The 23,469-nt window shown below is 42.9% G+C and overlaps 1 protein-coding gene across 1 annotated transcript in view; it reads right to left on the bottom strand.

Moving 5' to 3' along the window:
- Window positions 1–23,469, bottom strand: part of LOC147120356 (dynein axonemal heavy chain 11-like) — a 35,339-nt gene that overhangs the window by 1,823 nt on the left and 10,047 nt on the right. The window contains exons 3-6 of the mRNA XM_085984220.1: window positions 13,931–14,120; window positions 11,292–11,391; window positions 6,984–7,195; window positions 21–254 (exon numbers count right to left, since the gene is read on the bottom strand). Of these exons, the coding sequence (XP_085840346.1) occupies window positions 21–254; window positions 6,984–7,195; window positions 11,292–11,391; window positions 13,931–14,120 (736 nt within the window). The remainder of the gene's footprint in view (window positions 1–20; window positions 255–6,983; window positions 7,196–11,291; window positions 11,392–13,930; window positions 14,121–23,469) is intronic.

The following is a 23,469-nucleotide window of genomic DNA, read 5'->3' as shown; positions in this document are numbered from 1 at the left end:
TATAACCAAGTTTCACCTACCTCAATTTTCAACAATCTGTCAAGAAATCTATCAAAATGAGCAAAGACCATCTGTGAAGGAAAGTCCCAAAGTTTCACTTCCATGTTGTTGTTGTAATACCAGGAAATTTTTAATCTATGTTGGTGAAAACAATCCTGAAAGCTTTTCAATATATGAATGGTAAGCTGCACTCTCTCTAGTGCTTCTTCTAGCTCAACTTTAAAAATCTCTTCAGGAATCAGATAGTTTAAAGCCTGTTGACAAAAAAAAGTGTTAAGCACAAAAAAATTAAAAAGTAATGTGAAAGAACATTTATAATACACACACACACACACACACACACACACACACACACAAAAATAGCAATTACAATGCAAGACTCCTGAAGTACAAAAGCTTCACAATAGAATCTTTTGACAGATGACAACCAAACTCAGATTTTTAAAGACCACCGTCATGTTTCAGCTGTCAAATGCTGTACTCATACTAATTAAATTCAGAGAAGTTTTGTAGAATAAATTCAAAATCACTAATTTCATCTCATCAAACATCAGACACAAGACAAGATCGAAATCTGCATAGAAATTTTACCCTGCTGTAGACAAGATGGATCACAACAGTTCAGAACAATTTAAAAAAGGTATAAAGGATTTCATCCAATATTAACAAAAATATAAAAACAGAAGTGTATAGAATACAACACAGTAATATAAAAGTGAACTCTTACATCATTGCCTAAACAAACCAGATTTATAATATATTTATAATGCTGAAAATCAACGCTATAATATATTTATAATACTGAAATTCAATGCCATTCTTTAGAGAATTGCTGGCATTTACAATAGCTATTCATCACTCTGGCACAGTAAAAGAGAGGGTGCACAGTTTCATCATAAATATTGGATTATGCAACTCCAACAAGCCTATTCAAAACACATTCATCTGGATCCCTTTTGTAGAGATTCACGTATCTCTGGTAAACAGGATCGAGTGCAATCCAATATGGTGGGTATATTGTGTTTAATCGGAGTTTAGGACGGAATATAACACACTAGTAATACAGCAAAAACATACGACCATGACAAGCAGCTGGTATTGGACCCGACTGGACAGACGGCTGGCATGCGTGAACAGTTCTCTGACTTCTGGCCTCTCTCTCTCTCTCTCTCTCTCTCTAGAGCCTCCGATGGTGAGCATGGGATCACTCTCAAAAGAGCGTTGGACCAGCCCAACTTCTCTTTGCAACTTCTGTTCGGCTCTCCCCTCCACCGTCTGTGTGGGCAAGCCCTTGGGATGTCACTTTTTATTCTCTTTTTAGGGGTGGGCCTGAGGCCAAGTTATTGACAAGACCATTTAACCTATAGAGGTTCCTCTAAAACTTCATCAACCAATGACAGCTCAAGTTCTTTGTCTTGGTTCTTGGGTGAAAGCCCTCCCCAAAAGAGGCTCTCATTACTTCATCCAATTTATCTTTCTTGTTTTACATTTTGAAGGTTCCTCCATTGGAATCCATCTTATCTCTTTTGACTCTATCCTCCTTAGCCCAGCAAGTACAAGGCCCAGCCCTGTCCCTCTTAATCATGGCCCCAGCCAGAGCTGTCACACATTAACCAGTTGCCATCTCACCTTCATCTAACAAATGGCCCATTCTAAGATGGATACCATAGCCTCCTCAAATTCCTTTCATTCTATGTCTTTTCCTAATTAACTTTTAATTATCTTCACAAGCAGTTCTGCTAAACAAAATTCCAAATTCTATCTGTGGAGATTACAATATGGTTATTAGTAATAATGGAAGAAACATAGGTTGGGCCTTCACTGGCCAAATTAAAGATACATTAACAAAGTCAAAACCCTAACTTACAAGCAATAGATAACTAGCCTGGCAGGGCCATCCTATGGGCCCCCGTGTGGAATGATCGGGCCGGATATTCGGATCCCTATGGGTGGGTACGTGTTGTGTACCCATCCATAGGGACATTGGAAATGCCAGTTTCAGGCATGCACTGCGCATGCGCTGGAAACCGGCATTTCCGATCCGTCAAGAAAGCTCTTGACAGATCCTCCGGCTGCTTGGGAGAAGGGCCCCTGCGGGCAGATAGCTCCGCTTTTTGGAGACCCCCCGCCCGCAGAAAATACTTACAATAAGGGTTGAAAAAAAGTTATAAAAAAAATTTGCACTGATTTATCATTTAAAAATACTTTTAAAAAAGGGAAGTTTATTTTTAGCCCCATTAAAAACTTTAATTATTTTTTTCAAAAATTTAAATTTTTGTTTAAAATAGTTAATTTATGTCATTTCAAGTCATTTTAAAAATGTGATTTTTAAAATTTATTTGAAGTTTTACTATGTTTTGGGGGTGATCTCCATTCATATACCTGTAATTGACAGGTCTTCCTGTCAAATGTATGAAGGGAGATTCCCTTCTCTGATTGGCTCCCCATGGCCCACGTGATCCCAGGGACGCTGCGAACTACCTGCGCCTCTGGGATACATGGGCCCTGCACACCGGCAGTTTGGAAAGGTCCAGCAGCGGAACTGTGCGCCTCCCAGGAACCCTCAGATAAGGGCGTAGATTTTTCCAGATCGCAGCCCTACGCCCGCGGGAGGCCTGCGATCGGAATATCTGGGCCTTTATGTTTTACCTCGTCTAACTGATTAAAAAGACTGCCTCAAATTCTAATGCAAGCTGTCCAGGAAAACGAAACTTATCATTTAAACACAGTATTATTCGTGTAGCCATATACATTTTTAGGCACCCCTACTTTTTAACACTTTACCTTTCTCTGCCCTTACATTACTACAAATATTTGTTACACTAGTTCATCTCCAGTGGCATTGCACACAATCAAGACGTGTGCAATGTTCCAAAGACTATAATGACAATACAATCTAAAACAATGGACAACAGTAGCTGCAACTCCAATTACATGGAGACTAAAGAAAATAACAGAATAAACTGAAGAACTTAAATTAGAACAAAATGCATTAATGTTTTCTTTTGACATCATACAATCCAACAGCAAAACCAAACCTGCAGAAAATCAACACAAACAACATGCCTTGTACATCATGACTCACAGGCAACACCAAAATGTTATCGATAAACATTACATCATTGAGTCAATAAAATTCATAGAGCAGCAGACAGTTAAGCAATTAATACAGCAGCAGCCACCAGTGAATTAAATGGAGAAGTGGAAAACAGTGAATTGATAAACTCAGACCATTGGGCACACCAAAAAATCAATTCATGATGCAGTGCGTACAGCCAACATATCAATGGAGCAGGTGGCATAAATCATTCAATTCAATGAGCAGTTGGCAAACCAGCAAGTTATTGGAGAAGTAGGTACCAGTGAGTTTATACTTCTTCCTACCTTTGCCCCTACCGCTTCCTGTCCCTACAGCCACACACTGGCTCTCACTAGTTTTATTGGCAGTTTACTTTTCGAAGCGCTGAGTGATCATGTAATTACTGACTTTAAAGCCAAGTTAAAAAACTAAAAAAAAAAGGTTCTTGATCTAAAAGAAGAGACTTTTAATTGGCAAGCTAATTATAAAATTATTTGGTAGGAAAAGCAGAATATTTTTTAAATGGTGAGAGATTGGGAAATGTTGGTGTTCAGAGGGACCTGGGTGTCCTTGTACATGAATCACTGAAAGTTAACATGCAGGTACAGCAAGCAATTAGGAAAGCAAATGGTATGTTGGCCTTTATTACAAGAGGATTTGAGTATAAGAGTAAAGACGTCTTACTGCAATTATATAGGGCCCTGGTGAGATCACACCTGGAGTATTGTGTACAGTTTTGGTCTCCTTATCTAAGGAAGGATATATTTCCCATAGAGGGAGTGCAATGAAGGCTCACCAGACTGGTTCCTGGGATGGGGGATCGTCCTATGAGGGGAGATTGAGTAGACTAGGCCTATATTCTCTAGAGTTTAGAAGAATGAGAGGTGATCTCATTGAAACATACAAAATTCTTACAGGGCTCGACAGGGGTAGATGCAGGGAGGATGTTTCCCCCTGGCTGGGGAGTCTAGAACCAGGGGTCACAGTCTCGGAATAAGGGGTCGGCCATTTAGGACTGAGATGAGGAGTAATTTCTTCACTCAGAGGGTGGTGAATCTTTGGAATTCTCTACCCCAGAGGGCTGTGGAGGCTCAGTCGTTGAGTATATTCAAGACAGAGATCGATAGATTTTTGAATATTAAGGGAATCAAGGGATATGGGGATAGTTCAGGAAAGTGGAGATGAGGTAGAAGATCAGCCATGCTCTTATTGAATGGCGGATCAGGCTCGTAGGGCCGAATGGCCTACACCTGCTCTTATTTCTTATGTTCTTATACTAATAAATTGCCCTTGCACATAATCAATTGATGAACTTCATTTTTTTTTAATATACACATCAGACTTGGGAAAGAGACTTGACAAACTCATGCCACAGAGACACCTGAAGGCCAGAGCCTTTACCTACATTGTGACAGTTGACATACGGAAATGTTGGCACTATAATTTACAATGCTAAACATTGGCACAGAAACATAACTATTATAACAGGACGTAAAACTTGCAAAACAGGAATTGTGTGCCCTACAAAAGATTTTTTTAATAATATAGATAGTTGTATAGTATAAATTTAAGTGCTTGTAAAGAAAGATTCCTGGTGTTTAAATCTGAAAGGTATCGGTCATCAAAGATCCAAGATAAAAGGAGAGGTGCAGGTATGTAGGGGGTGACTGGAAGAAGTTGGGGGTGGGGGGCGGAGGAGTTTGAGTCATGGCTGCTTGAGCGGAGATGGGGTAATGGGTTATGGTGAGGTCACAAGGTCAGAGGAAGCAAGTCATGATGTGGGGGGGGCACAAGACAGAGTAGGCTTGAGGCCATCCACTATGCCACCAGAGAAAACAAAGACAGGAAGGCCATCCTCAAAATTGGATGACCACTTTACCACCAGGAAATTCTGGGATTCGGGTAGGCTCTAACCCAACATCAGATGGATTGGATGGCTAGAATTGGTAAGGGGGAGGCCTACAAATGAGCATGTCTCGGGTGCCCCATTTATATCAGAATTTTAGCACCCAACAAGTAGTGAAAAATACCCACAAATCAAGAAAAATTGGCTAGCTATTGTTGAGGAGGTCTGCAAATGGGCAACAGGCTACTAATAGAAAAAGGAAAAATACTTTTTTAAAAAAAGCAGGGAAAATGGTTGCTGGAATTGGGGGCCAGAGTTGAGAACCCATGACACAGCACCGCCTAATGGCCAGAGCCTACAGCTGCACTGTAGCCAGCAACAACAGTTCAGGTAGGAATGTTTACATAGTAATCTCAATTATAAGTATTGACATAGGCAGTTTCAATGTTAACATCTGACATAAAACCCACGAATTAACATTGTGACAACAAATAAAGATGGAACGCATGGTTCCGTTCTTATCTATCTAATCGTTGCCAGAGAATCACCTGCAATGACTTCTCTTCCTGCTCCCACATTACCACCTCTGGTGTCCCCCAAGGATCTATCCTTGGCCCCCTCCTAGTTCTCATCTACATGCTGCCTCATCATCCAAAAACACAGCGTCAGTTTCCACATGTACGCTGACGACATCCAGCTCTACCTCACCACCACTTCTCTCGACCCCTCCACGGTCTCTAAATTGTCAGACTGCATGTCCAACATCCAGTTCTGAATGAGCAGAAATTTTCTCCAATTAAATATTGGGAAGACCGAAGCCATTGTTTTCGGTCCCCGCCACAAAATCCGTTCCCTAGCCACTGACTCCATCCCTCTCCCTAGCATCTGTTGGAGGCTGAACCACACTGTTCACAACCTTGGTGTCATAGTTGACCCTGAAATGAGCTTCCGACCACATATCCGTGGCATAACTAAGACCGCCTATTTCCATCTCCGTAACATCGCCCATCTCCGTCCTTGCCTCAGCTCACCTATGCCTTTGTTACCTCTAGACTTGACTATTCCAATGCTATTCCAATGCACTCCTGGCTGGCCTCCCACGTTCTACCCTACGTAAACTTGAGGTCATCCAAAACTCAGCTGCCAGAGTCCTAACTCGCACCAAGTCCCGTTCCCCCATCACCCCTGTGCTTGCTGACCTTCACTGGCTCCTGGTTAAGCAACGCTTCGATTTCAAAATTCTCATCCTTGTTTTCAAATCCCTCCATGGCCTCACCCCTCCCTATCTCTAATCTGCCCCCCCCCCCCCGCCACCCAATATCTGCATTCCTCTAATTCTGCCCTCTTGAGCATCCCTGATTATAAATCGCTCAACCATTGGTGGCCGTGCCTTCTGTTGCCTGGGCCCCTCTCCCATTAAAACACTCCTTAAAACCTACCTCTTTGACCAAGCTTCTGGTCATCTGCCCTACTTTCTCCTTAAGTGGCTCGGTGTCAAATTTTTTGTCTTATAATACTCCTGTGAAGCACCTTGGGACATTTTAGTACGTTAAAGGCTCTATATAAATACTTCTTGTTGTTGATGGACAGGAAGTATGCAAAAATTCCTCATTTTTAATGATGTACCCTTTTTATAGAGAAAAAACACATTATGTTGAAATTTTGGTTGAAGATATACAAAGCTTTACCTGGATATTTTAAACTAGCAATTCAGGATACACAAAGCTTTACAAGTTTTTTTTAAATCAGCAATTATTTCAATTATATTATTTACAAATTTTTATAAGTTTATAACTTCTTATTTCAATAATTATAGAAACAATATGATCTTCTTTAGAGAAGCATTATCTTCATGAAAAAAAGTGTTTGAAAACCTTTTTATACTCTATGAAGAAAAGCCACAACAGCTGTTCATAACCTTTTGTCACAATAGCATGGTGCCCAAGTAATGCAATTTGATAAGATTTATGATCGTGTTGTACATTTGTAAGCAAAGTAACAAAGGTTGCCAAAGACTAGTTTCAGTTTAAGATATCCCCACATACAGTATACACATACCTGGTTGATGATAAGATTGCAGAATTCCTGTAGCAAAACAATAATTCTTGATGGGAAGCAATAGTATCTGGAATGGCTCCATATCAAGCAAATAGTGTGGAAAAGGGGAGCAATAAGCGGTTCAATTTCAGGGAAATCTGATTCCTCCAAATGGGATAGATGATATTTCAAAGCTCGAAGATGCAATTCAATGTCCTGAGCCTCGGAGACAGCTACAAACATTTAAGAGTATTATTCACATCTTCCGATCATGCAAGTTTATTTTGTTAGGTTATGCAAAATGGCTATGCAATTGTTTAGAAGACTGAAAGCTGTCCTATGACATTACTCATGGCAAGTCAGATGCATTTTCTGTTGATAATTAATTACTGTTTGGGTTAGATTGGAAAATGCTTGCAAATTTCCAATCATAAGGCAGGAAAAACAGACTGAAATGACTTTCATTTTATTACTACTAATAACACTTTGAAGTGTGAAGTCTGACATATAAATGGACATAACCAGGCTCAAGAATTATATATTAGCAGGTCTCTTGTGGTATGCAGAGGTTATGCTGTTCTTCGAGGGAAGGGGGATGCACATCCCCAAAGAAGGAATTTTAAAAGGTTTTAAAGGTAGCTGCTTAATGACAAAGCAAATGTTTGATGATTAATTTTCCTGGTTTTTTAAACTCACTGCATGTAGGTAAATAAATATCAGTTACAGAAATAAATTAGTTTTAAAGTTTTCAGAAAGACAACTGTTGTTACATTGCAAAATATAAAGATTTCACGTTGACATTGTTTCATTTGTTAACCATTGAATGCAGTAACCTAAATTGTGTTTTTATTTCAGGAATTACCTCTGAAAAATTTGAAGTATTTATGATTTACATAGAGGAGAATGTCTGGAGGAGTGGGATGAACAGCAAGTAAATACATGGCAACTTTAATAAACATAAATTACACAAATAACCCCATGTACATATTTTTTAAAATGCAAATGCTGGAAATCTGCAGCAACAAAAAAAGAGAGAAGGCTGGAAGCACACAGCGGATTAGTTAGTAGTTAGGCAGTAGCCAGAAATTTATCTGTTTGATTGGCCAACCCTGGACAGAATTACAGGTCAAATAGCCAACATCCTGTGCAGCTACAGGACAAAAGAAAGTCAAAGCACATGTTTGAGGTCAGTTGGTAACATCCGCTGAAATGGACAGGTAAAAATCTAGGCCAAAATACTGCAAGAAAATAGCCACCCAAGCTCTGGGTAATTTTTAGTCTGATTCAGTGAATGGGCTTACCAAAATAAGTCATTACTTAGCCCATTAACAGGGGCAGTGTGGCAAGCTTATTATTTTCTTTGTTATGAGGCAGGATTGGTATTAAGTTAAAGAAAGGCAAGATTTGCTGTAATGGTTATTCCGTAGTCACTTGCTGACTATAAAGTAAAGCAGCTTCACGTTTTGTCTCATTAAAATTTAATGTCAGTCTTTTGGAATTTGAGAAGTCGACATGTGCAAGTTTACGGACGGACGAAGACACGCAAGCACAATCTCGGACACTGCGTTTGGCAGGTGTTAATCTGGGACTTCTCAGTAGCTCATTGGAATAATTTACATAAGCAGTCACAGTGATGTGTTCTCTCACTCTGACTGTGACACTCATTCATTGTTAGAAATCAGGGGTGTGCAAAATGTATATGGTTTTGCGGATAAAACTGTGACGCGAGTAATGCTGTGTTTACATGATTGTATTAGAACTAGAGACAGAAAGTCTCTCAGACTAGTATTAGAATAATTAGATAGATGCGTAGAATCTGCCTGTATTTTGGTTCTCTGTGGATGTTATAGCATTCTGCAGTGTGACGGTCATAAATAACCTTGTTTTCAAGTTAGGATTTCGACTTTTTTTTATGTTTCTCTAATTTGACCAACCAAGGCCCAACGTTATATTTCTTCCATTACTGCTAATAACCATATTATAATGCTAAGTTAGGATTTTGACTTTGTTCAACAAAACTGCTTTAAAATGCGAAAGTTAACCAGTGTATGAGAATAGAATAGAGGATATCTTTGGGAATTTAATGATTCATTCCATGGTACAATAGTCTAATAATGAAATAGTTCATTTTGCATAGCTAAAGCTGCATGAACAGCATGAACCTAAATAACTGGTAACAAGCAGTTACAAACATCTGATGGCCGAGAATGGCATGTCTGACTCCAAACTAGGGACGAGAGAGATAAGACACGAATTCGAAAGGCAGAACCTTCAGAAAGATTAACGAGTAAGACAAATTGAATGAGGTAATGAGACCCCCTTGTGGGAAGAGATAAAGAGATAGAGATATAAAGATAGAGAGAGAACTGTTCACGCACGCCAGCCGTCTATCCGATCGGAACCGGTACCAGCTGCTTGTCATGGTCATATGTTTTTGCTGTATAACTAGTGTGTTATATTCCGTCTTAAACGCTGATTAAACACAATATACCCACCATATTGGTTTGCAGTCGATCCTGATTATTTGAAAGACTACAGATAAGCTACCAATTGGCCTAATCTCTACATTATGCTCTAGCACACTCTATTATCTCATGCACATGCTTGTTCTCTTTCCCACGAACTCTCTCCTTCTCATTTGCACATACACTACCACTCATTCTACTCGCCACTCAGATTCTGTCCACGACATACTCTCACAATTGCTGACAATCACTCTCACTTTGTAGCAACATCTCTCTCACTCTCTGTGGCACACTCACTCATGCACATACTCGCGTGCAGTCTCCCTCATGCGCTCACACACACACATTCTCTTGCGTGCACATGCACCCTCAAACTTTCTCGCTCATTTGCATGCTTTCATGAACTCTCTCTGTTTCACACATTCTCGCTCCTGTTCGTGCTCTCTTTCACGCATTCTGTAGCCTGTGTGCATTTTCTCTCAGACGACGCATGCACATTTTTACAGTTGAATTGAATAGTATTTCATACAATCCAAAAGCTGTTATTTTGTTGACATAATATAGCCACCAATAAATCCAATAGGGAATTTAAGAGAAACTTCTTTACACAGAGAGTGGTTACAATGTGAAACTTGCTACCACAAGGAGTAGTTGAGGCAAATAGCATAGATTCATAGAAGAGGAAGCAAGGAATAGAAGGTTATGCTGATAGGGTTAGATGAAGGAGGGGTGGGAGAAGACTCATGTGGAACATAAACACTGGCATTGATTTCCTAGAGTGTAACACCTTCCATGCCATGCTTTCCCTATATTAAGTGTGGGTGGTACGGTACCACTGCATTGGCAAGTTGAGATAGGGTTTCTGATCAGTAGGAATGTTGTTAAAATATTTGAGTCTTCAAATTCGGTTTCTCCTTAATTAAACGTCTCGTGTCTAGTGCACCTCCATGACATCACACCTCATTAAAATGAGTGTTTCCAGTATCCATCATCTGTTAATTACAGCGCTGATTGGATTGTAATTAACAAATCAGATATCTGAAACCATGAAAAATCAGTTCCATCATTAGACAATTGTTTGGCCTTCATAGAACTGACCAAATATTTTTCAAAGTAATCATTCATAAAACTCCTTTCTCTTGGGCCTGGGGCTCAACTTCTACCTGGTTCCCAGCACTTCTAGTGTCTACCCAGTCTATGCTCTTCCTCAGTTTGTAATCTGAGACAATTAGGAGGATGCCATTTTAATGGCCAACAATATTTCTCCCTTTACTGCTGCAAAGATATATAAATACTCCAGAGTTCATGCAACAACTTAAATAATGAATGATGGTTGCACAGCAGTAAAATGAAATAATCCGTTTTTAATTTACAAAAAAGCACTGTAAAGTCTTATAACATGGGTCCTGCTTAGGAATAGTCTGAGTATTAAACAAACTATGCATTTTTCCCCTTCTCTGGTGATTAATCGGAGTTTGTTGAGAAAGTCAATAGACACCAGAAGAAAAACAACAACATGCACAAGCCCCAATATTCATCCATTTAGTGATCCTGCTGTCTCCAGGCCTCAGTCCGAATCCTGACCTCACTCCCTCCAGCTACTTTCCCCTCGCATACCAATTGCAATTATATTCAATGATTTACAAGGGCAGTAAGAAACAAAGTCAATATATTTTCAAATTACTGATTAGATGCTTAACTTACATTTGATTCAAAAACTAGAATCACCATAGGAACAAGCTATTCTTAAGTGTTGTGTCTGAACTTCTGGAAGTCTGGCAATGTTATGTATCCAAACTTCTGGTTATCTAATTTTGAAACATTCTATACATTACATGTTCAAAATAAAATGTTCGTGAGTTACCTTCTGTCACTTTCAAGATAATGTTTTTGAAGGCAGAATAGTAGCTGCTTTTCACAATTTTCAGAATATTAGCTATTTTGCAAACCTTGGGTTTCTGGAGCTGTGCAAAACAATTGCAGAGTTAATATCATTAAAGTCACTGTAGTAAAGAAAAATGTTAACTCTTTGCCATCTGAATTGCCAAAATAAAACTTATGTCTTATGCAAAATACATAAACTATTATTTCCTTGCAATGATGATGGGCAGGCAATTTGCTCACCAGCTTCTGCTAATGTCAAGAGGTAACCAAGAGCTCAGTAATGACTGGGGGAGGGTAGGGAAGGAAATATGCCATCACATTTTTCCTCGCTCTTGTTGAGAAGTTTCTCTTGGTATCTGATGTGATGAAGCAGAGAAGACTGAATTTGCCCTGTGAAGATTCACAAGTTTGAATACACCTCCTATATCTCTATTATGGCATATCAGTATGCCAACCCATTGCACCAGTCACAGGCAACTAATGCTTGGGTGCAAAAATAGAGAAAAAAAAATCTACAAATGTTGGGGAAAAAAATTTAAATGCTGGAAATACGCAGCAGATCTGTCAGCTTCGGATGTGAAGAGAGTCTGGTTACTATTAGCTACATCTACATTGAGATGCTTTGCTGAACACTAATAATTATACTGTTTGTTATTCTTCTTAGGCAGTCCCTCGGGAACCGAGGATGATTTACTTCCACGTTAAAAATGAGTTCTCAGGTGACTGATTAGTCCAATGCGGGACCTACAGTCTCTGTCACAGGTGGGGCAGACGGTGGTTCAAGGGGCGGGTGGGTAGGGTGCTTGGGTTGACGTGCGCTCCTTGCGCTTGGCTTCCGCTTGCTCCCGAAGAGACTCGAGGTGTTCGGCGCCTTCCCGGATGCTTCTCCTCCACTTTGTGCGGTCTTGGGCCAGGGATTCCCAGGTGTCGGTGGGGATGTTGCACTTTTTCAAGGAGGCTTTGAGGGTGTCCTTGAAGCGTTTCCTCTGCCCACCTGGGGCTCTCTTGCCGTGTCGGAGCTCCAAGTAGAGCGCTTGGTTTGGGAGTCTCGTATCGGGCATGCGGACGATGTGACCCGTCCATCGGAGCTGATCGAGCGTGGTCAAAGCTTCGATGCTAGGGATGTTGGCCTGAGCGAGAACACGGACGTTGGTGCGCCTATCCTGCCAATGGATTTGCAGGATCTTGTGGAGGCAGTGTTGGTGGTACCTCTCCAGTGCTCTGAGGTGCCTGCTGTACATGGTCCATGTCTCTGAGGCATAAAGCAGAGCAGGCATCACTGTTGCTCTGTAGACCATGAGCTTAGTGCCGGGTTTGAGGTCCTGGTCTTCAAACACACTCTTCCTCAGGCGACCGAAGGCTGCACTGGCACACTGAAGGCGGTGTTAGACTTCGTCATCAACGTCTGCCCTTGTTGACAGTAGGCTCCCGAGGTATGGAAAGTGGTCCACGTTGTCCAAGGCCTTGTTGTCGATTTTGATAATTGGGGGGCAGTACTGTGTGGCGGGGGCAGGTTGGGAGAGGAACTTTGTCTTACGGATTTTTAGTGTAAGGCCCATGCTCTCGTACACTTCGGTGAAGGTGTAGACGATGGTTTGGAGTTCGACCTCCGAGTGAGTGCAGAAGCAAGAACTGTCTGCATACTGTAATTCGACGACAGAGGATGGGATGACCTTGCATCTGGACTGGAAGCGACGGAGGTTGAACAGTTTCCCGTTTGTTCTGTAAATTAGCTCCACTCCAGCAGGGAGCTTACTGAGGGTGAGATGGAGCACTGCAGCAAGGAAGATCGAGAAGAGCGTTGGTGCGATGACAGTCTTGCTTGACCCCGGTTCATACATGGATTGGGTCTGTGGTGGAACCATTGGTCAGGATCATGGCTTGCATGTCATCGTGAAGCAGGCAGAGGATGGTGACAAACTTTTGAGGGCAGCCGAATTTGAGGAGGACATTCCATAATCTCTCACAGTTGACAGTGTCAAAGGCCTTTGTGAGATCAAAGAAGGCCATGTGCAGTGGTTGGTGCTGTTCCCTGCATTTCTCTTGTAATTGACATGGGGTGAAGATCATGTCCATTGTGCCCTTTAGTGGGCGGAATCCGCATTGTGATTCTGGGAGGAGCTCTTCTGCCACTGGGAGAAGGCGATTGAGGAGGATTCTTGCGATGACTTTCCCTGTGGCAGACAGCAGGGAAACAACTCTGTAATTACCGCAATCGGACTTGTCACCTTTCTTGAAGATGGTCACAATTACGGCATCTGAGATTCCCTGGCATGCTCTCCTCCTTCCAGATAAGAGAAATAAGTTCATGAATTCGCGCCAGTAGTGCTTTTCCGCCGTGCTTTAGTGCCTCGGCGGGGATTCCGCTGTTTGTTATATACCTCATGTATCTATCATTGTTACTATACAAACCATATTCAAAATACTAAGTGTTTTTTTTTTAAACTGTTACAGCAAATTATTTTACATCTGTATTAGTGTTTGGTATGTTGCTACCTATTTAAAACCTATCAAAAATGCCGCCTCATCATTCATTATTCCCTTTGTAGATTTAACATTTTTTTTTTAATTAAACAGCGAAAAGGAGAAAACATTTTCAGTTTGGTTCCACATACCAACCTGTTTATATATTCCAAGTAAGTTTTCTTTCCTCGCCATCCAAAAGTAAATTTCTGCACTTGGAACAGGATTTAATTCTTCAAACAAGACGTGAACAGAATCCTGTTTCATAACATCCGTTATCTGACGCGTCCACTGGATCACCATGGACTCAATAGAATGAAGTACTGAGCTGTCCATTTGTGGAAAGCTACACAAATAAATAAAGAGCCTCTTAATACATTAGATCAATTAGAATAATTTAGCCAGTTTATTTTGTCTGCATCTATCTATATATTACTAAAAGGTCGGGCAACATTTAACCTTGAAACTGTCGATGTAAAGATTTATAATGACATTTTTCATAAAGACAGTTGCCCATCATGAGGTTGTGCTGGGGCAGGTTTGCCTAGGTCTGGAAATCATTTTGTTTTTTCCCTCCCCACCTGATTTTCCTTCTCCTTGAAGTGAGACAAGTTGATTTTTAAAAAATTAATTCAATGACATTTTTTGCTGCTTTTACCCTTCACTCACTCATTTCTTCACCACTCTGTTCTGTGTTCCACCTATTGTCAACCAACCTAGTAATGCTTTAGGCCCCGACAGTTCTGCCTCACTCGCTCTTCCGCCCTGCTGACCAGCTTAGACCAACTCCCTTCTTCTTGTTCACTATGCTTTCACCCACCTGCAGCCCTGCTTGAAGACCACAATCCTGCTTCAACCCAACCAGCTGGCCACCCTTCTCCCATTGCTGCGGCAACTTGATCCTGGGATTCATCTTTTCCTCATCGAATTAGGAAAAATAACATTTTACTTGTTAAGAAGATCAAAGAGCTTACACTACATTTGCCTACTTTCAGTGATTGTTTTCAAAACAGTCATTTTTCCCACTTCAGGGAAACTGAGACTGAGGCCTGCTGACTTTTGGATACAGTGCCAAGGGGAGCTAAAGAGTGGTAACTATGAGTAGATGAGGAGGGATGAAGGGTGGGGGAATGCTGAGAGCAGGGGGTAGCATCAGATTAGGGGATGGGACAGAAAGAGGAGGAAAGCCTCAGGGGTTTATAGTTTAGCTACTTACACACAGATACAATGGAAAGGCAGCTACAGAGGGGAAATGCTGAGGGCAGGGGGAACAGATTACAGGACAGTAACAGGAATACACAAGAAGAAGAATGGGTGAAGTTGCAATGGGACCAGAACAACACAGCAAGAATGTAAAAGGTGTTGGGGGACACAAGAGGCTCAGGTGAAACAAACAAATCTGCAGCGAGGCAAGGAGGGACAAAACCAAGGTAACATGGAGATGGGGAAAGGGTCACAGTGTCAATACCAAACATGAGGAAAAATTGGCTTACAAAATCACAAGGAAATGGGAGCAGTACTAACGTCAACGTGGCAAAGATGAAACAGAACATGAAAGACTTGGAACACAGACACACGAAGTTGCAGAAGGATCATTAATTATAAGACATATATCTGGGAACAAGGAACAAACTCACCAAAGTATCCTGGACAGAGTGCAATAAAGGTACAGATAAAATGCTAAAGAAAAAAACACAAGTAAAACTACATGGCATACAGAAACAGAAAAAGGAAACAGGCACACAGGGGGGGAAACCCCCCACAAGAAACAGACATACCCAGCAATGCAAAGACCAAACAAACAGGCAAGAAAGACATTTACCCTTCAAGTTACTATAAGCAACATCATGAAATATATGGCTAAATTCTCCCAGTTTGTGTGCAGTTCCTCAGTCGCATTTAATTCCTGTAACACATTACCCATCACACTTAAACCCTACTGTTACAAAAACATGCATCGTCCAACTCACCATAAGCAATTCATAAGATTTACTAGTATATTAACTATGGGGCCCACTTCCTGCTGCAATTTTCCATCACACTTTGTCAAAATTTAGAAGAGAAACTCCACAGGAAACGGTCAACATTTTATCAGACTTTGTGGTTGAGCCAATTGAATTGTCCAAAATGCTTTCAATAGAAAAATTCTGCCAGTAACTGAACAACTGCAAAACCGCTACAGTGACATCACAACCAGGGAAGGAGCTGATTAGAAATACTCACCAGGTCCTACTTACCACAGTCCAGTCGTTAAAGTAAAAGTAAGGTCTCTAGTTTAGAGTAAGTAGTGTGTAAAGTGAAGTAAGGTCCCTAGTGTATTTAATAGATTTTTTAATCTCTACCGTGCCGATCTCATCCCTTATTAACAGCACTACGCCACCTCCTTTTCCTTTTTGTCTGTCCTTCCTAAATGTTGAGTACCCTGGAACATTCAGCTCCCAGCTTTGGTTACCCTGCAACCATGTCTCTGTAATGGCAATTACATCATACCCATTTACTTCTATTAGTGCCATTAATTCATCCACCTTGTTGCGAATGCCATATGCATTTAGATAAAGTGCCTTCAACTTTGCCTGTTTAATATTTTTCTGCAGTTTGTTTCTGCTCCCTACTAGTTTTGCTGACTACTTTTCTAACTCGCACTTCCAGCTTTGTGTTTCTCCATTCTGGGCCCACACTTAGGTTCCCAGCCCCCTGACAAACTAGTTTAAATCCTTCCCAACAGCACTAGCAAACCCCCCTGCGAGGATATTGGTCCCGGTTCTGCCGAGGTGTAATCCGCCCAGCTTGTACAGGTTCCACCTTCCCCAGAATCGGTCCCAATGCCTCAGGAATTAGAGGCAGTAAAGGGAGCAAATTAAGGGTAGGACATGGCAGGGCAGCTCTGCAGCGTGGAGTGCTCCTCTCCTGTGCTATGTGTGAAGTCAAGTACACTTTCGGTGTACAGGGCGAACATGTGTGCAGGAAGTGTCTCCAGCTGCAGCTACTCAAAATCCACGTTTCGGATCTGGCGCTGTGGCTGGAGTCACTATGGAGCATCCGCGAGGCTGAGATTTACGTGGATAGCACGTTTAACGAGGTGGTCACACCGCAGGGTGCACAGGCAGAAAGGGAATGGGTGACCGCCAGACAGAGTAAAAGAACTAGGAAGGTAGTGCAGGAGTCCCCTGGGTCCATCTGTAAGGGGTCTTTTTAATGAGCTTGTGGTGTGCGAGATCGATTCTTGATTTCACACTGCTCGTGAGCGGTTTCGAAGCGCTCCCCCCCTCACTGATTCTAGACACTGGACTTATTGCCAGACTACCTTGATGTGTTGGCCCAACTTGTGACTCGGAAGGCAAATGGATCAGGTGAGACAAGGTAGGTTTTAAAATTAATGGTTTCTTTATTTATAAGGAGAATAAAAACAGGGAACAAAGAAACAACACAGACAAAATCATTAACACGCCTCCCAATGGGAACTAAAATTTAACACACAAGAATTACTTTGACTATCTTAAAATACATCAATTCATTAGCTGCGGTATAATAAAACGGGGGTGGGGAAAGCGCGCGGTACAACGAAGGATAAATAACACTCCCGATTACAAAGCCCTTAATATTAAGACCCTCCCGTCTCCAAAGTATCCCTCTACTAGGTCAGCTAGGTGGAGTTGGGCCTCTATGCTCACCAGGGTTTTAAAACTGTCCTCGACCTTGGTGCTCCTGTAGCTTCCGGGATTCCCGATTGATCTTCCTTCTGGGACGGGCTCCTGCACCTGCTCTCCTGCTCGAACTTGTAGAACCTCCGTGCTCCTCGAACCGTAATCGAAACTCCTAATCGGACCCCTCCACTCGAACCGTTCAACTTAACCTTAACCTCTCGTTGTTCTCTGCCTCCGATCGTACCTGTAGTGGCGCTTCTTAGTTTCCAAACAGGCAGCCACGGAGCTGTGGGGTTTTTAACAACGAGTAGACGCGTGTCGAAATAAAACGTTCCCAAACGTAGCTTTGTCTTTTAAACTGTTTACTATAACACTTAACAAACGGAATTACAAAGCAAACACGTATAAACGAACACGGTCAAAAACTGTACTGCTCCAAACCTCACAGCTTCTGCCTCCTTCAACCACGTGCAGTTTAAACTGTAAAATGGCTGCACCCATGTGTGGCTTAGGGACTGTTCCATTGTGGCAAGAATGAAGGGGGTGTCTCGGACTATACTACTGGAGCAAGAAAATAGGGGGTTTCTTAATACAATAAGTCGGTCAGGTAAATTAACTGTATTATGCCATTTAACCACTATTTTAAAGTATTTTCTTAAGCTTTTATGGCTCTTACATTCCGGCCCCTAATTGACTAGGCACATGAAGCATATCAATTACTCAAGCATTAAGAGTCATAAACTAATGAGTTCAACATATTTACAATATAAGTGTCCACTTTTTTCGTTCGGGAACCTTTCACGCTGCTTCTTGTAGCAGGCAGAGCTTTGTGATCGGTCTTTCCAGGGTACTGGTCTTGGTTTGCAAACAAACGCGACGAACGACGCCTCTGGAGTCTGGCATGGTCTTAATTATTTTTCCCATCAACCAAGAATTTCTAGGGGCTGAATCATCCACAATTAAGACAATGTCTCCGACAATGAAGTTCCTCTTTATTTTGGACCATTTTTGACGCTCCTGTAGCAGAGGTAAGTATTCTCTTGTCCACCTGGTCCAGAAAAGGTCTGACGTATACTGAACTTGCCTCCACTTCCGACGGGCATACAGATCTTCCTTTTTGAAGACTCCCGGGGGCATGGCTGGCTGTGTTTTCAACAACAACAGGTGGTTCGGAGTCAGGGCTTCGAGGTCATTGGGATCATCTGATGTCTTAGTTATCGGTCGGTCATTAATGATGGCTTCGACCTCACACAGAACGGTTTGGAGTCCCTCGTCGTCAAGCGCTTGCTGCTTCAGTACAGAACCGAGTAGTTTTCTTACGGTGCGTATCTGTCTTTCCCAGACACCTCCGTGGTGGGATGCAGCCGGAGGATTGAAGATCCACTTAATTCCTGTTTGCATCATGGCTTCCTGTATTTTAAGCTGATTCCAACCTTCAATAGCTTCCCGTAGTTCTCTCTCCGCTCCGACGAAATTAGTGCCATTATCAGAACGCATAATGACACCTGTCCTCTTCTACAGACAAAGCGCCGCAAGGCGTTAATACAGGAATCAGTGTCAAGCGTGTGTGCCACCTCAATATGAGCAGCTCTGATGGTCAAACAAGTGAAAAGCACACCATATCTCTTGACAAGGCTCCGTCCTCACTTTACCTCGAAAGGCCCGAAATAGTCCACCCCTACGTTTGTAAATGGGGGCTTGTCTAGTAACAAACGGTCTTCAGGCAGGTCTGCCATTTTCTGCTCCCCAGCTCTAGCGTGTAACCGTCTGCAAACAATGCATTCAGAGAGTATTTTTCTTATTACGGAATTAGCTCCTGGAATCCAGTATCTTTGTCTTAGCTTCGCAAGCACGTGATTCCTCCCACTGTGTCCAATACTCTGGTGTATATGCTGAAGAATGAGGGTAGCAACCCAGAGGTCCTTAGAAAGGATAGCAGGATGCTTGGCCTCCTCTGGCATAGCAGATTTGTTTAGTCTCCCTCCCACCCTCAGTACTCCATCTTGCAGTGTAGGGTCCAGCTTGTAGATATGACTACCTTTCTTGATTGGAGTATTTCGCTGTAGAGCTTCGATTTCTTCTGGGTATCTTTGTCTTTGACTGAAGCGAACTATCTCCTTCTCAGCCTTGGCCAAATCCTCCACGGGCAATGGATTCTTGCCCAATGTGGTCTTGTGATGATGCGTATACTGCTGTAGAAGCATTCTCTGCTTATCAGGGTTACTTTCAGACTGACTGATAGTGGCTCGGTACTCTTTTCTCTTACCGCTCAGGTGTAGCAGCAACTCTTTCAACCTTAGAAACCATGCAACTGCTTTCCTCAACTGGTGCCATCCTGAGAAATGGTTAACAAGCTTGTTCACTGTGTCAAAGTTCTCTTTCGTATTTATGAGATTTACTGTGACTGATCTCTCTGTTTCCAGCAGATAACTTGGGCCTTGTATCCAAGTTTCACTCCTCATGAAGTTTTCAGCCTTCAATCCTCGTGAGGCTTGATCTGCTGGGTTTAATGAGGTGTTTACGTACCTCCATTGAGATGGTTGTGTAGCTTCTCTAATGGATGAGATTCTGTTTGCTACGAAGGTCTTGAAGCGTATCTTCTCATTCTCTATATACTTCAGCACCGTCGTGCTATCCGTCCAGAAGACAGACTCTTCTAATGGGAGCTGTAACTCTTTCCGCATCACCTGGTCAACTTTAACTGCAACAACCGCTGCCGTCAATTCCAGTCTCGGGATGGTGATCTGCTTCAGCGGAGCCACCCTGGATTTCCCCATGAGGAAGGCACAATGTTTCTGGCCCTGTTGATTTGTCAACAAGAGGTAAGTAGCCGTGCCATAGCCGTCCTCACTGGCGTCCGAGAAATGATGTAGTTGAGCCGTCTTTGTAACTCCAAAACTCGCGGGCTTGATGCATCTACTGACGTTGAAGCTAGAAAGTTGTTGCAAATCTGTCAACCATCTGTGCCATCTCTGAGCTTGACCTTCTGGGATATCTTCATCCCATCCTCTCTTGTCTCTACACAGCTCTCGTAGCATCAGCTTCACCGGCAGAATGAGTGGTGCCAGGAATCCAAGAGGGTCGTAGATGGAACTGACCACGGAGAGAATCCCTCGTCTTGTGGATGGTCTTTCGTTCACCATTATCCTGAAGTTGAACGTGTCTGACTCGATGCACCATTGTACACCAAGAGCTCTCTCGATAGGAAGGACATCGTGGCTCAGGTCCAGATCTTTGACTTCAGTGGCTCTTTCCTTTTCTGGGATAGAAGCTAGAGCTGCTCTGCTGTTGCTTATCCACTTAGTCAGATGGAATCCTCCATTCGAACACAGAGTTCTAAGGTCTCTTGACAGTGCGATGGCATCGTCTTCTGTTGACACGGACTTCAAACAGTCGTCGACATAAAAGTTTCTGAAGATTGTCTCCACAGCCTCTGATGGTGCTTTGCCTTTGCCATCTTCTGCAGTTTTTCTGAGAGCGTAGCTTGCACAGCTGGGAGATGATGTGGCTCCGAACAAGTGTACGGCCATTCTACATTCCACCATCGCTTGACTAACGTCGCCATCTGGCCACCAAAGGAAGCGCAGAAGATCAGCATCTTCATCAGGGATTCTAACTTGGTAGAACATTGATTCTACGTCTGCCATCATGGCAACGAGCTCTTGTCTAAACCTAGTCAAGGCGCCAATGAGGGTATTAGTAAGATCAGGACCTTGAAGCAGCTGGTCATTCAGTGAAGTTCCTCTGAATGAGGCGGCGCAGTCAAACACTACACGGATCTTTTTCTTCTTTGGGTGATACACCCCGTGATGAGGAATGTACCAGACCCTTCCATCGTCTCTGTTCAACTGTTCCTCGGGCACCTTTACAGCATAGCCTTTCGCTATGATGTTTCTCATGAAGTCTTTGTAGTCTTCGTGAAAGTCGGGGTTCTTGTTCAGCTTTCTCTTTAGACTGATGGTGCGTTGCTCTGCTATGCAGCGATTGTTCGGCATCTTCGCGGTCTGTCTTCTCAGTGGCAAACCAATGTGATAGTGGCCATCAATGAACTGTGTAGACCTTGTCATCAAACCCATGAACTGATGGTCTTCTTGTGACATCTCTGTCTTTTCCTCACAGCTGTGTTCTGAGAAGTCTGCGTTGAACTGCTGTATCAACAGTTCTTCAATGCTTGCGATAGAGATGCGATTAACTGTGACGTTTTGTTGTTCCTCCTTGTTCGACTTGTGGCCATCATCTCTCCTTACCGGTCCATTGACTACCCATCCAAGGGCTGTCCTGACGGCGTAGGGTCCGTCATCCTTGCTGTTTATCACCTGCCATGGCTCCATAGTTTTGTAGGCATTGGTTCCAATTAATAGGCCAATTTCTGCTTCAATGTATGGGAGACGCACCTTTTCTAGGTAAGGCCATCTATCCACATCCTTCTGCAGGGCTAGGTTCCCTATTCTAACAGGAATCTCCCTCTGTGTGAAAACATTAGGCAGGTCTATGAAGTCCTTCTCTTCAAGTCCACACACTTCTAGGTCTGACAGGATATAACTTTGCATTGACTTCTCATGACCCATGGTGCGTAATAGGATTTCTGTTCTTCTGCCTCTAACGTTCAGCTGTCGCATGAGTGATTCTGTGCAGAACGTTGCTGAGCTACCTGGATCCATGAAGGCGTAAGTCTCCACAACCTTCTCACTCCTCTTAGACTTGATCTTTACTGGTACGATGGCAAGAATACAGTCACTGTCACCGGCCCCAGTGAGTCCACAAGTCTCTGGTTCTAGCGACACCAGAGCACTTGAGACAACTTTCTCGTCGGTATTGTTTTCTTCACTCTTCTTAGAGACTTGTTCTTCTTTATGGATATGCAGCAGACTGGGATGTTTCCGAGTGCACTCTCTGCATGTTGTTCTTTGCTTACAGTTTCTACTCAGGTGCCCCTGAGAGAGACATCCAAAGCACAGGCCGTTGCACTTCAGGAATTCGATTCTGTCCTTATGTGGCTGTGCTTTGATGTCGCTGCAGAAATCCAATGTATGATTCTTCTGGCAGAATAAGCATGGCTTCTGAAAGGCATTAGCAGACGTCACTGTGCTGCTCTTTTTGGGAGATGAGTTCTGGGGCCTTTCTTCCTCGGCCTGGGTGACGATAGTTGCAAAGCTGCTTCCCCTGGAACCACCTTTCCTGAGAGTCTTTGATTCAACGGGCTTGGCTTTCACTCTTCCATCAGTGGTCGGGCTGACGTCTTGGATGTTTCCAAACAATGGGTCCCTAACGATTTTAGCCTGTTTGTCTATGAAGTTCGCTAAGTCTGCAAACCTGGCTCTACCTTTCCGTCTCTCCATTATCTCAAAGGCTGTTCTTCTCCATTGTTCTCTCATCCTGTAAGGAAGCTTAGAGATGATGATTCTCATAGTCGTAGGATTGTCCATCTCTTCCATGAATTCAACATCCTCCATGGTGTTGCGACATCCTATGAGGAAAAGAACATATGCGTTCAATGCCTCTCCGTCCTCCGATCTGATCTGTGGCCACTTGGTAGCCTTTTCGATATATGCAGTGGCTATCTTCAGCTCGTTACCATAGTGCTCCTGCAGCAACTTCCTGGCTTCTATGTATCCCCGGTCCGGTCTCATGTGTTCACAGCTTCTGACCAGGTCTTGTGGCTTACCACTGGTGTACTGTCCCAGGTAGTACAACTTATCACTGCTGCTCTCTGTTTTGGAGTCAATGGCTTGTTCAAAGGGTCTGATGAAGGGCTTATACTTGAGTGGGTCGCCTTGGAACACTGGTATGTCTCTGAGGGAGTCGAAACAGATTCTGTTGTTTTACAAGCATCTCTGTAATTTCGTTCTGACGTTGCATCACTCGGTATAGGCTTCTCCGTGTCTTCAGGCCTCTGGTGGTCATCAGCAGGGTCTAGTCTAGACCGTCTGACGTCTGGGGTAGCATCACGTGCTCCTGTTAGTGGAGAGGCCACTCTTCCACGCTGTAATGCCAGGGGATTGCCTTCGGGCTCTGTTGTAACTCTTGAAGGTGCCCTGGATCCAACTCTAT

This window comes from Somniosus microcephalus, chromosome 4, assembly GCF_052327205.1.
Source record: "Somniosus microcephalus isolate GS21.2 chromosome 4, FLI_Smic_1.0, whole genome shotgun sequence".
Lineage (NCBI taxonomy): Eukaryota > Metazoa > Chordata > Chondrichthyes > Squaliformes > Somniosidae > Somniosus > Somniosus microcephalus.
The sequence above is the reverse complement of the archived record's forward strand: the minus strand, read 5'-3'. Positions and strand labels throughout refer to the sequence as shown.